A 12970-nucleotide genomic window follows, 5' to 3' on the forward strand; every position below is an offset into this window, starting at 1 on the left:
TACGCTGGGATCAAAGGAACCTGGGTTTCTGATAGCTGTGGAACCTTGGCTCACACAGTCATGTCCCTCCTCCAGACTTGTTTCTTTCTCTATAAAATGAAGGCATTTTTACACATTAGATTTCAAGTCAGGGGACCTAGACTGGTATACAGGCCCTCTCCCTTACCAAATGGTGAGCTTAGGCAAAATGAACCCAAATCTTAGGTTCCTTATTTGTTAAATGAGAAGAGGAATATATGTACCACCGATCTCACAAGGTTGTTTTGGAGATCAGGTGAGATGAGAAATCGTAAATTATTACGTAAACCATAAAGTGTTAAAAAGATAAGAACTTAAAAAAATAAGCCATGTGTCAGGGACCCTTTCTGACACAAAAGGCCTAGATCTACTTTGGGAACTTCTCATTGTTCCTTCATAAATACAAACTAGGAATGTCAATGACAAAATGAATGAAAAAGCATTTACTAAATGCTTACTCTGTTCTAGACACTGAGCTAAGTTCTTGGGATAAAACTACAAGTGAGACAAATGTGTATGGGACTGACGGCCAAGGAAAGGAGTATGTAGGGAGTCACAGTAACAATAAACTGATCCAGAGAGCAGCCAAATGATAAGACTTTTCCAGGAATAACAGTAGTAATAATTTCATTACTGAGGCCAGAGCAAGAAGTAGATTTGCAGAGCTGATGGTCTGGTTGGGCTAGTTACATTCGTATTCATTCACTCACCAATCTAGGGAGGTTGGCCCGAGTGGATTAACTCCCTCAGAGACAGGGAGAAGAGGGAGGTTGGTTTTTGGCAGTCTGGTCCGTAGGTATTGTTCCAGGTGATAACAATTAAAGCAAAAGCAGGAATAATGGCAAGAGAGTTAGAGAGGATGGCTATGTGGGATAGCATGATCTGACAGTGGCATTGCATAGCTGGCACTCCTCCCAAGAGTAACTATAAGCTCCCCTTATAAGCACTCGGGATCAAAAAGCTCAAGATATTGAACACATTTATTTATAAATTAAAGAACACAGAAAGGATTCTCTTCCAAGTCCATATTGAGGTGAAATACTTACCCCTTCAAGCAGGTTACTCCCCCACCAAAAGTCTTTTATTTTTATTTTAAAATAATTTTTTAAAAATTTCATATCACCTTTATTTCTAAATATACCCCTTTCCCTTCCCTTGTAACAATGAAAAGAAAAGCACTTCAATAAAATCTATACATCAAATCTGAGTGTATACAATATTCCACACCCATTGTCCCCCACATCTGCAAAGATGGCAGAAAGGTGCATTTCCTGAACTTTTCTTGGTCATAACCACACAACATTATTTCCTTTTTCTTCCCTTTTCATTGTTCTAACCATTGTGTATGTTTTCCAAGTTCTGCTTCCTTCTCTCTGCTGCAGTCCACAGGGGTTCCCATGCTAGAGGGAACATAGAGTAGTGAAGAGAGTACTGCACTTGGAATTAGAAAGATCTGGGTTCAAATCCTCTGACAATTACCAGCAGTATGACCCTGGGCAAATTACTTAACCTCTCTTGGCTTCAGTTCCTCATCTAGAAAATGAAGGGGGCAGGTCTAAATGATGCCTAAGGTTCTTTCCAGCCTCAAATGAATGAGCCTGTGAGCTCTTCACAGTCATTTCTTGAAACAGAGTGATATTTCCACTACATTCATGGACCACAGTTTGTTCAGCCATTCTCTGATCAGTGGGCACTTACAATTTCCCATTCTTTGAGACCACAAAAAGTGCTGTCATCAATATTCTGGTGCAGATGGTGCTTTCCTTTTTGTATTTAATCTTCCTGGGATAAATACTTAGTATGGTACCTCTAGATCAAATGGTGTGGATATCTTATCAGTTTTTTTTTTTTTTAAAGTATGATTCCAATTGCTTTCCAGAACAACTGGACCAAAATCACAGCTCCACCAAGAGTGTGTTAATGTAGAGTGTTTCCAGAGCTTCTCCAAAATTACACATTTCTAGCTTTTGTCATCTTTGCCAATTTGCTGGGGTTGGGAAAATCTCAGTTATTTTTATTTGCATTTCTCGTTAGTGATTTGGAGAAATCTTTCATTTCGTTATTAAGAGTACGCAATTCTAAGAACTGTTTACTCATATCCTTTAAGCACTTATTCATCCTGGGGAATGACTCACAATCATATAATTGTATGAATTGTCATAGTATCACAGGTTTAGAGCTACAAGAGATCTTGGAGGACATTCAGTCCAACCCCCTCATTTTACTAATGAGGAAATTGAGGCACCAAAAGGTTAAAAATGTTTGATGCAGATTTTAACCCACTTTTGACAGCTTCCCTTCTTATTTTAGCTATATTTTGTTTGTTCAAGGGTTTTTCAATTTCATATAAACCTGATGTCATTTTCTTTTCCTTTTTTACCGAGTAATCTTTCATATTTAGATCATATTCATTTTAAGCTTATTATGGCACATGGTAGAAATCTAAAATTAATTTCTCTCAACTTGCTTTCTTGTTTCCCTAGCAAGGAGTCCTTTCTAAAGTGATTTATATTCTTGCAATATCAAACACAGGGTTACTGAATTTGACTCCTTTTTATTCTTTCTTGTCTTTAGTACTATCTTGGGTGGTGTTGGAGAGGGAGAAGGGGAGAGGGTTTGCGTCTTCCTGTGGGTGCTTCCCTCTAAAGGTTCTTTGGACCAAGTTGCTCTTTCCTCTGCAGCTCTATTCAGGCATCACTGGTTACATTGGTCAGGCCTGTGCGAGCCCCTCATAGGCAGAGCTCATTGTCTCTGCTCCACTTCCTCTGGCTTAGCTTCAGAGTTATGCTGGTCACCTGTGCTTTACATCTGCTACCTCTCCTGCTTTCTCACTCCAAGACTTCTTGGGGTGTTATGCAAATCTGCCTCCCACCTCTTTAAACTATTCAAATGAGTTTGTCTTCAATCCCCATCGAGAGTTACAGGGAGACTATACCATTGGCTTCCCCCTCATTCATTAGGAGGTTGTCACTTTTTACTCATATTAACTAAACTTCCCCTCAATATACCACAGAACCTGGAAGAATATGCTCACTCTCTTCCAGATACCTCTTCCTTCTCTATCATCCTTCAGGGTAATTGGGTTATTCAAATTACCTTTGGGCTGCTTTGTGAAAAAAACTCTAAAAGGAAGGCTGTGAAAGGGAAGAGTCAGCAGCTCCCACCTTGGATACTACAAGGACAGATCTGTAATTCTTACTATATAATCATTACTATTATTATTATAAATAAAGAGGGGAGTATGTATCATAGGTACATGTATGAATTCATAAAAGCATAGATCTCTCATGTTTTTCTTTTCTGGCAACAAGTCTTCCTTTCTTTTCTACACCCACTCCTTTGGGCTTGAGTCTACATCTATCCTGAGACCAGTTCCTACACAGGATAGACAGGAACACTTTGGGTCGTTGGGAGAAAAAAGGTCAAAATGGGCTCCCAAGCAGTGTCAGAAAAGGGACCATATTCTCCAGAATCTGAGTGAATCATGAAGTTCAGACTTCCACCCCTTTCAAATATTATCTTGATTCAAGATTCTACTCAAGTACCACTTCCTTCATGAAGTTGTCCTTTGTTCCTCAAAAAAGAAAAAAGAAGCAATCCTCTTCTTCCTCTAATTTTCCTAAAATAATATGACCAGATCTACCTTGTCTGACAGTCTATCTTAATTTATACTGATTTAAATGTATGATCTATCCTACCTATTAAGCTATAAACTCTCTGAGGTTGGAAACTGCCATTTTTCATTCCATCTTTGTGTCCTCGCAGTCAAAGTCCAAGACCCTGAAAAAACTAAATGTTTAATTTGTTTGTTGAACTGAATTTTCAGACTCTGGGCTCATTCTTGACCCATATATCAGAAATGGAGTCAGAAGTCCTGTGTGAATCCTATTCCTGCTACTTACTACCTATATGACCATAGGTATCACCTTCTCTCTCTGGGCTTTAACTTCTGCAGTAGGAATAGGAATAAATTCTAGCCCCAAGTTCAAACTATCATACCCAGGAGAATGGATGTGACAACCAAAAAGCAGAAGGAAGGCCCAAAGTCTCTGACAGCCTAGAAACATAGACCAACATTTACAGGACCTTTAAAAAGCACCTAGGTCAGTATCTTTATTTTAGATGAAGTGAGGCCCAGAGAGGAAAAAGGCCTAAAGATCCCAGAATTCTGGAGCTGAGAGATCTTAGAAACAGTCTAATCCAGGCGTGGGGAACCTGTGGCCTCAAGGCCGCAGAGGATTTGTTCTATGAAGCTTGGATTCAGTCAAAGGGCCACACTTGAGGACCTAGAGGGCCACGTTTGGCCTGAGGCCCCAGGTTCCCCACCCCTAGTCTAATCCCTTTACTCTCCTTATCTTACCAAGTGGGATATGAGGCCTAGGATAGGAAGGTGACTCTTTTGAGGTCACATAATGAGTGGTAGAACTGGGACTAGAAACCAAGTCTTTTGATTCTCAGGCCAGGAGTTCTTTTTGCCCAACCACGCTATTTCTTAAGGCTACTCTGCTCTTTCCAGAATGTACCTCTTCAGAGGCCAGAGAAACCTGTCCATCCCAGGAGAAGGGGCTGGGGAATGCTGATAATGAATCCGTCAATCCACAGGACTGCTTGTTTGGATCATGTTCTTTGCTGACAGGAGGTGAAGGAGGATTGAAGCAGCTGAGGGAAGCCATCCAAATTGTTGGCACTCCAGTGATGAGGCTCCAGATAACTCTGTAATAACTTGTCCATCAATCAGGAAGAATTAGCTTTAGTAAGTGGTGGGCTAACCCAACCCATAGGCCCATTGCTCTTGCTTACTGTTCTTCACAGGTGGTTAACCCTTGGTCAGCTGGCCTGGATGGGATCTAAGTGGTGCTGAGCTATGGGAAAGGGGTCTGACACTGCTGAGATTCACATCTACATCAGTACATGGGACATGACTCATCTTGGCACTCTCTGGCAGGTACATGACATCAAAAATAGAATTATTTAAATAGAGACATTCACTGGGATACAGGAGGGCTCTCTGTAGTCTTTGGCAGGTTTTAAACTTTTAACAACTTTATATTTGTAGAGCGCTTTATGGTTTCCAAAGTGCTTTCACATTTATTAATAATAATAGCAGCTGACATCTATATAGTGCTGTTAGGTTTACAAACAAACAAAACAACATTTATAAAGCATCCACTTTCTAAAAGATACTGTGCTAGACAAAGATAAAAGTAGCACAGTCCTTACCATCAAGGACCTTACATTCTACAAAGCATTTTACATACTTACTCTCCTTTATCTCACACCTTAATCATGTGATGATAATAATGATAATAGCAGCTCACTTTTCTATAGCACTCTACAGTTCACAAAGTGCTTTTGTTACCACTAGCTTGTGAGGTGGCCAATGCAAGTATTCTTCCACAGTTATCAGAGGATTTCAGATCCGGAAGGAACGTCAGAAATTAATTAGTTCCCAAACCCTCATTTTACAGAGGAGGAAACAGAGGCCCAGAGTGATGAGGTGACTTGCCCAAGGCCACCCAATCAATAATAGAGCCAGAAAGTCAAGCTAAGGTCCCCCACCTTCAAACACAGTCTTCTCTATATGATACTGAGGCTCAAAGAAGTAACCTGCTCAGTCCCACAGCTCATAAACAGCTGAGCTAGCACTCAAATCAAGGACTTCCTGATTCCAAATCCAGAACTTTTTCTATTGTACCAGGCTTACTTCCCATCCAATTTGTATAACGTAATTGTTAAGGCAGGGCAAGTTTTACTATCCTCATTTTACAGATGACAAATCCCAGGCCCAAAAAAATGAAGTGACTTGCCTAAGATAACATGACTATTAAGTGTAAAAGATAAAGCCACTGAGACTTGAACTCAAGTCTTCTGACTTTCAGTCCTATACATTTTCCAATACGTGGCTATTTTAAGGAGTAAAGAAGAAGTCTTCTGGCATCGAAAGGCAAACTGAAATGTTCTTCCTCCAAATGATATGGACTCACCAAGAGGCAGACTTTGCCCTTCCATTTGTAATAACATCTGAAATAACACACACATCTATCCCCTCTTTGTCCTAAACCACCTACTTCAAAAGTTCTTGGTAGAAAAGTTTCCATCATTCTGACAAGCAGACATTTAAGTTAAAAAGCGTTGAAGGACATTCTGAAGACTGGATATAGTTTTCCAAAGATTACTCAGTTATCATTTCTTTCTTACAAAAAAGGCCACAAAGAATTGTTATTGCCATTTGAGAGTTGGAAAAGTTAACCCACCTGTCCTGTATCATTGTTACTCCAACTACAAAGGGAGGGCAAGTGATCTGATGAAGCAATAGCTGCAACAACGCCACCAACTTCTCAAAGTTGCCTATAGGTAGCTTAGAAAAGCAAAGATAACAGTAGGTGTTGGGGCTGGTGTTTTATTAATGTGGGCCTTACACTGTGATTGTAAAGCTGAGTATGTTGATAGGGGAAAGAGCAAGTGAGCCAAGTAAGATCCAACTCTAATAGCAGCATGGCTGCAAGAGGTCAGGTTATCTGGGTGGCTTTCCCTATGTGTTTATATTTATGTTTCTCTGTTTTGTGTGTTCTTCTGTTGAAAACTCATGCATTGGGCTATACTATAAGCTACTGGAGAGCTTAGGCACAGTGTTCATGCACTGGGCTATAGCTACTGGAGAGCTTAGGCACAGTGCATACAAAGGCCCTGGCAGCAATGATGTTATGTTACAAAGTTAATAAGAGCTGCATTCATGGCAACACCCAAGTCTGTCCCTGTTCTCGCAGGTGCACCTATGTCCGAGGTCATGGAATCTTAATATATTTAGTGAGTAGAGCTATTAAAGAGACTGACATCTACCAGCTTCTGAAAGCACACTACTTTATAGGCATATCTTACCCCTACTTACAGTACTAAATGCTATTAATTGCATTCCTGAAAAAAAAATGCTCTATTAAGTTGACTGGTTTTCCCCTAAAGAGAATGACATCATTAGAAGCAGTGAGGTGCAACAGAAAGAGCCCTGGATATCAAAGAACAAGACCTGGTGCCCACTAAGTCACATACTTGCTATTCAGCTTGGACAAACTAATCCACCTTTGAGCCTCAATCCCTAGAGCAGGAAATAAGGTTAGGGACTGGGGGGTCAGTGGCTGCTGGCTGAGTTCCCTCCTCTTAGGAATCTTTATATTATATAAAGGGAGAACAAAACACTGAGCCTCAGTTTTCTCACCTGTAAAGTAGGGGTAATAATCTCTGTACTACTTTCCTCACAGATCTTTTGTAAGGATCTAATGAGGAAATGGATGTAAAGTGCTTTGTAACTATAACAGGCTATATCAGTGTGAGCTACTAGAGTCCAAAAGACAATTTTACTCTTGACATTTAATTTTTAATATAAATAACCACAAACACCATACTTAATCAACTTTAAGTATTATACCCGCATGGTATATAAAGCTTTCTAAAGCATATATTAAAACCGATGAAACCAAGCAGAGTAAACAATACATAAAATTGTATTTAATATTATACAATATCATAATATATTTTATGCCACTTTCCCTCGCTGAGCCTCAAGTTTCCTCATCTGTAAAGTGGGCATTGTGATCCTTAGACTACCTACCTCACAGGATTGTGGTGCATCAAGAGCTTTGTAAACCTTAAAGTGCTAAAGACCTACGAACTATCTTTGTCCTAGAGATGAGACTAGGGCCAGGCAAGGGGAAACATCATCTAGGATGTGACATAGGGAGGGGCACAAGGAGTGGCACTTTTTAACATATCTTTACAAATGTAGGTGTTTAATGCCAGAAAATCCATTTTCTAGGTTACTCAGGGATTGGCTTTATGGTAAGGTCAATCACTTGCCTTACTGTGAAAGTTTAAAAGCTTCCAAAGAATAGTCACACCCAGGGGATAGTGGGGGAGAGAGTAGCATCATTTTTGAAGCCTGCCTTGGGCTTGCAAATTTCTCATCCCAGCTCTGACATCCTTATCTTTCTTACCTTGTGTGAATTATACCTGATCCGTAGAGTAAGAAGTGATTATCTTCCTTCTTCATAATTTCTGCCTGACTTTTTACAGCAACAAACCTGAAGGAGAAGGAGCACCCTCATCAGACTCAGAATTCAGAAGGGCTTCCTTGAGGAGGATTTTCACAGGCATCTCTGAGGATGGGAAGGCTTAGGGCCACTTGACAGATTTCTGAGGAACTGAGCATGGATGCATTTTGCAAGTTTTCCCTGTGCAAAGCACAGTCAGTAAGCAGCAGAGATCAAACTGTTGGTTAATCTGCTGCCTTCCAAACAGAAGATCTTTTCAGACTTGGGAAACTGCCACCTCTTCAACATTAGCAAGTTTCCTCTTCCACCCTGATATTAGGTGCACCATGCTTACATTTGCTTTTAAAATGAGGCCACCGCTCTTGATTTTCACTGAATATTCCACTTTCTGATTCCCCCCCAACAGCAGCTGCATCAGTGTCAAAAAGCCTCCAAGCTTTAGCTTGAATGATGGCCAGACACAAAAGTCACAGCAATGAGCTCGATCCTGGGACTAGAATCCAGGTCTCCTCACTTCAAGTCTAGTGTATTTTTAACGATCCATCACTGACACATTTCTAATTGTCCACCACTAGCTAGCTGTGTGATCTTGGGGAAAGTCACTCTCTCCGAACCTCAGATTCCTTGTTTGTGAAAGCTGGGATGGCACTAGAAGAACAGATGTCCTCAGAAGTGTTCTAAAAATAAGATCTGTCCAACAATGGAACGGGCTATCTTGGTAAGAGCTTCCCCAACACTGAAGGTGTTCAAATGAAGGAGGAATGACCCTGTGTCACAGATATCATAGAAATTTGGACTGGATAACCTCTAAATATGAGATTCTATGACTCAGCACTTTTTGGGAGAGGGGAAATGGGCTGTTGATGAGGTTTGGCAATGGAGTTCAGTGACTGAAGGCTGAGTTCCCCAATCTGATGAGAATCCTGACCCTGCAAAAGGGAAGAGTAGGAGCATGAGCTAATAATACCAGTTCAAGATGACCTGGCAGATCATGTCCACCCTGTGGGGCCTTCTGTTATACAGTAAGCATGCTCTATCTTTCTACAGTGTTAGGCTAGGGTAGGAGGGAATGGGGAAGGTACCTGGAATATTTTGTAGGATTTAGAGCTTGAAGGGACCTGAGAGATAATCCAGTCAGGCCCCCTTCATTTAATAGATGAGGAAACTTGAGGCCCAGGGAGGAAAAGTGACTTGTTTAAGGTCACTTGGCTAGTCAGTAGTCTTCAAAATCCAATGTTCTTTGATTCGGTACAAGAACTATCTTAATGTGTGCCAAAACAAGGGATATAGTCACATTTCTTTTTTCTAACTGCTTAATAAACTTCACCAACCCTGTTCTCAAAGCTCTCTCTGTTCCGGCATGGAGAGATAAGAAACAAACTACTGGGAATAGATTCACAGACTTACAGGTCATTCGGAATAATATCCAGATGTCTCTGGGTTCTTAGCCACTAGAGTGGCCCTGCTCTGGACAGGCCCTTTGAAGCTGAAAAGGGAAATACCAAAATGAGATTGTGGAACTGGTCGATGGGCCCCTGAGGTCTGGCAGTCCTTGGGAATGTTCATTTTCCCCAAAAGGCCCGGACCCTCTCCCCGACAGCGATCATCATCACAAGGGCTTCACAGACTATGCCAGAGAGATAGGAAAGGTTTACAGTGCACCTCCTGGGAGCCAGGGGATCTGCTTATCCAGGGTCTTCCTAAAGCCCTCACTTCAGGAAGGGTTTGACTGTAGCATTCTTCACTTTTAAACATTAATAATTTTGTTTCTATCAGACCTATCTTTGAGTACATTTCAAAGGCTGATTGAACTTCCTCCTCACAGTTGAAAGGGCTCCAGCTCCCCTCGCCAGCTGGTCTTCTTTAAGGTAGCCAATTTTTCATCTGTTTCAGGATCTGAAACAAGAACATATTGGGCATTATTGGGTAAAGCAGGTAACCTAAGTTTTCACAGAATCTTAGGGTTGGAAGGACCCTAAGAGGGCCAACCTATACTTGAACAGGAAACCCTCTACATCCTTGGCAAGGGGTCATCCAACTTCTGCTTGGATACCTCCAGGGAAGAGGATGTCACTATCTTCACTATATTCCAAAACAACCCATTTTACTTTTTAGACATCTAATTGCTTAATTCAATTAAATTCATCAAGCATTTATTAAGCACCTTCTTACTATATGCCGTGAACTATGGCAGGCCCTGGGACTAGCGTAAAAAAAAACAAAACCATTCCCTGCCCTCAATGAGCTTACATTCTACTGGGGAGAAACACGTGTAGTGAGAAGCAAATATAAAAGGCATACAAAATAAATATAAGGTATACCAAAAGCCTTGGTGTAGTTTTAAACTATTAAAGCCTAAAACTCTCTGGAGGTTTTTGAGACACCCTGTATAATAATTTCTGACAACTGAGGGAAATTGGGAAAAGCCTCTTGTAGAAGGCAGCACTTGAGTTAAGCTTTGAGAGGAGCCAAGGGCCCCTTCTGGACACTAACTTTAGATCTACTTTTGTGAAATTTCCATTCACTGCTCGTAATTCCTCCCTCTGGGGTCAATTCCTTTTCCACCTTTTTTATGCTTGAATATATTGTCATATCCACCCCACCTCCATCCCCAAATAGCCTCATCTCTAGACAAAACATCTCAGTTGCTTCAAATGATTCCTGTATGTCACAGTCTCCAGTCTGCTTGCTATCCTAGTTGCTCTCCCCTAAGTGTCTTTATGTCCTTCCTAAAATTCAGCACCCACAAGTATTCCAGATATGGTCTGAACCAAAGATAATGGGACTATATTATCTCCTGTTTCAGATACTCTCTCCATTAACCCCAAGACAGTTTGGTTTTTTCCTTATTTCTTTTTTTCTTCCTGTCTCACCAGACTGGCTTACATTGAGCTTGTGCTCCACTAAACTCCTCAGCTCTTTTTCAGGTGAACTTGTCTAACCACATCACCCTCATCCTGTACTTGGACATTTGATATCTAATTAGAGTATCTTCAAAAGCCACTTGCTGGTGCTTTTTATTGTTCCAATACCCCCAGCAATTAAAAGTTAAATGTACAAAATGGCTAGATGAAGCCTCTGTAAGAGAGACAGCACCAAGTAGTACAGAGCACCCTGAAGAAAGGTCAATAGACTGAAGCTCTGGTCCTTCTTCCACCATTTTATTTGCTGTAGAATATTGGGCAAGCTCATCACCTTTCTGAGTCTCTGAGTTTCTTCACCTGTAAGATCATAGGAGTCAGATGGAAAGGAATGGAGAAGGGAAATAACAATCATATTAGATGATATCTATATAGCACTTTAAGGTTTTGTCTCACTTGATCCTTGCCAAAAACCCCAAGAAGTAGTTATTAAAGGCATTACTATCCCCATTTCAAAGACAAGAAAACTGAAAGAATAAATGATCTGCTTATGGTCACATATTGAGTGTCAGAGGTGAGATTAGTTCTTAGTTCTCTCCTGATTGAAGCACTCTTTCCATTACAACATACTGCTCTCTAGTCTAATACTCTCAGTTACAAATAAGAAAATTGAGGCCCCAAAAGGGGAAGACTTGCCCAAGATCATGTAGGGTAGTAAGTAGCAGATCCAGGATTCGAAGTCAGGTTCTCTGTTTCCAAGTCCAGTGTTCTTTCTAAAACAGCATCTAATAAAATGGGGATACCAACACTCTAACAGAGAACCATACATACCACTAATTAGCCCACTAAATCAAACCTATCCAGGAATCCAAATAAATAGCAGTGGTGATTCTATGCTCTGTATTTAAGAGCAATCAGCAAATGAGAAAACATGCTCATAGCAAAGATTCAGTTTAAAAAATTAATGTTGAAAGGGAGCCTAAACTTAGTTCAAATTTACTCCACTCTATTACACCTTATTCAGAAGGATGCCCCAAAGGCCTTGCAAGATCATCACCCTCTAGAGGAAGATCTACTTCTGGTCAGTCCATTTTACTTTCTAAGGCAGGAAAGTAGATTCAAGTATTTTAGACTTTCAACAGAAAGGAAAAACAAAGGGTTTTATGGCTAATCCTCAGTTAACTAGAATAGCCCAACAATATATAATTATGTATGCCCGATATGTTCCAATAAAAAACAATTTGTATAACACTTTACTTTGTTAAAAACCATTTTTACCTCATATGCTCAGCTGATCCTTAAAAAGAAAATTTTATGAAGAGGCAGAGCAAGAATTTTTCTCCTTATTTGACAGGGGTCTAAAGACAGGAAATGAATTATTCCAGGTCACACAGCAAATTAGGAATACAGCCAGGACCTGAAACCACATTTTCTATTTCTCAGTCCAGGGCTCTTTCCATTAGTACCACAGAGACCAAAAGCTAACTTACACAAGAGAACAAAGAGGAGTCTAACTCAAACTCAGTTGTCAAATTATAGAACCTTCAACTATTATGTTTTCTCTTTGGGCCTTTTTAAACACCAAAAGGTTAAAGGTAAGGGCTGGAACTGGGATTTCACTGGCATGGACCAAAGAAACTCCTTCTACCAGTGTAATTAGAGGGTTAAGTAACTTACCCAGCCAGAGTCACACAGTCAAGAATACGTGAGAGGAGGGGCTTGAAACCCCATCTTCCTGGCTCCAGGTTTAGCTTTTTAATATAAGACATCACAATGCCTTTTCTTTCAGCAACAAAAATGAGAAAAATACTTCCTTGCAAACAAACGGGCACTCACTGACTGCTTTGCATTTTTTCTCTCAATTAATATTTACTTTATTTCAGTCCCAATACCTTCCAGCAAGAACTTTTTCTGAAAGAAATATATTTTGCACATCTAAATACCTGTGCATTGGACAATATTCTATAAAATATGAAATGAGGAGCAGAAAGATCATAAACCTGAGCTAGAAGAAACCTTAAAGCAGGGGTTCTTAACCTAGAGTTC

At 40.4% G+C, this 12970-nt stretch overlaps 1 protein-coding gene across 3 annotated transcripts in view; it reads right to left on the reverse strand.

Annotated features, from left to right (window-relative positions):
- Positions 1-1824: 1824 nt before the first annotated feature.
- The window catches only part of RPRD1B (regulation of nuclear pre-mRNA domain containing 1B), an 87849-nt gene continuing 76703 nt past the window's right edge, over positions 1825-12970 (reverse strand). The window contains exons 8-10 of one of the 3 annotated variants that reach the window (XR_003569547.1): positions 9887-9959; positions 8007-9549; positions 1825-4740 (exon numbers count right to left, since the gene is read on the reverse strand). Coding sequence is in view for 2 of the 3 variants with exons in the window: in XM_027867318.1 (XP_027723119.1) it covers positions 9474-9549; positions 9887-9959 (149 nt within the window). In the remaining variant the exon portion in view is untranslated. Of the gene's footprint in view, positions 9550-9886; positions 9960-12970 lie in introns of all 3 variants that reach the window. The other 2 variants (XM_027867318.1, XM_027867317.1) reach the window with 2 other exon arrangements.

This window comes from Vombatus ursinus, unplaced genomic scaffold (genome assembly GCF_900497805.2).
Source record: "Vombatus ursinus unplaced genomic scaffold, bare-nosed wombat genome assembly UNPS02014785.1, whole genome shotgun sequence".
In the NCBI taxonomy this organism is placed as follows: Eukaryota; Metazoa; Chordata; class Mammalia; order Diprotodontia; family Vombatidae; genus Vombatus; species Vombatus ursinus.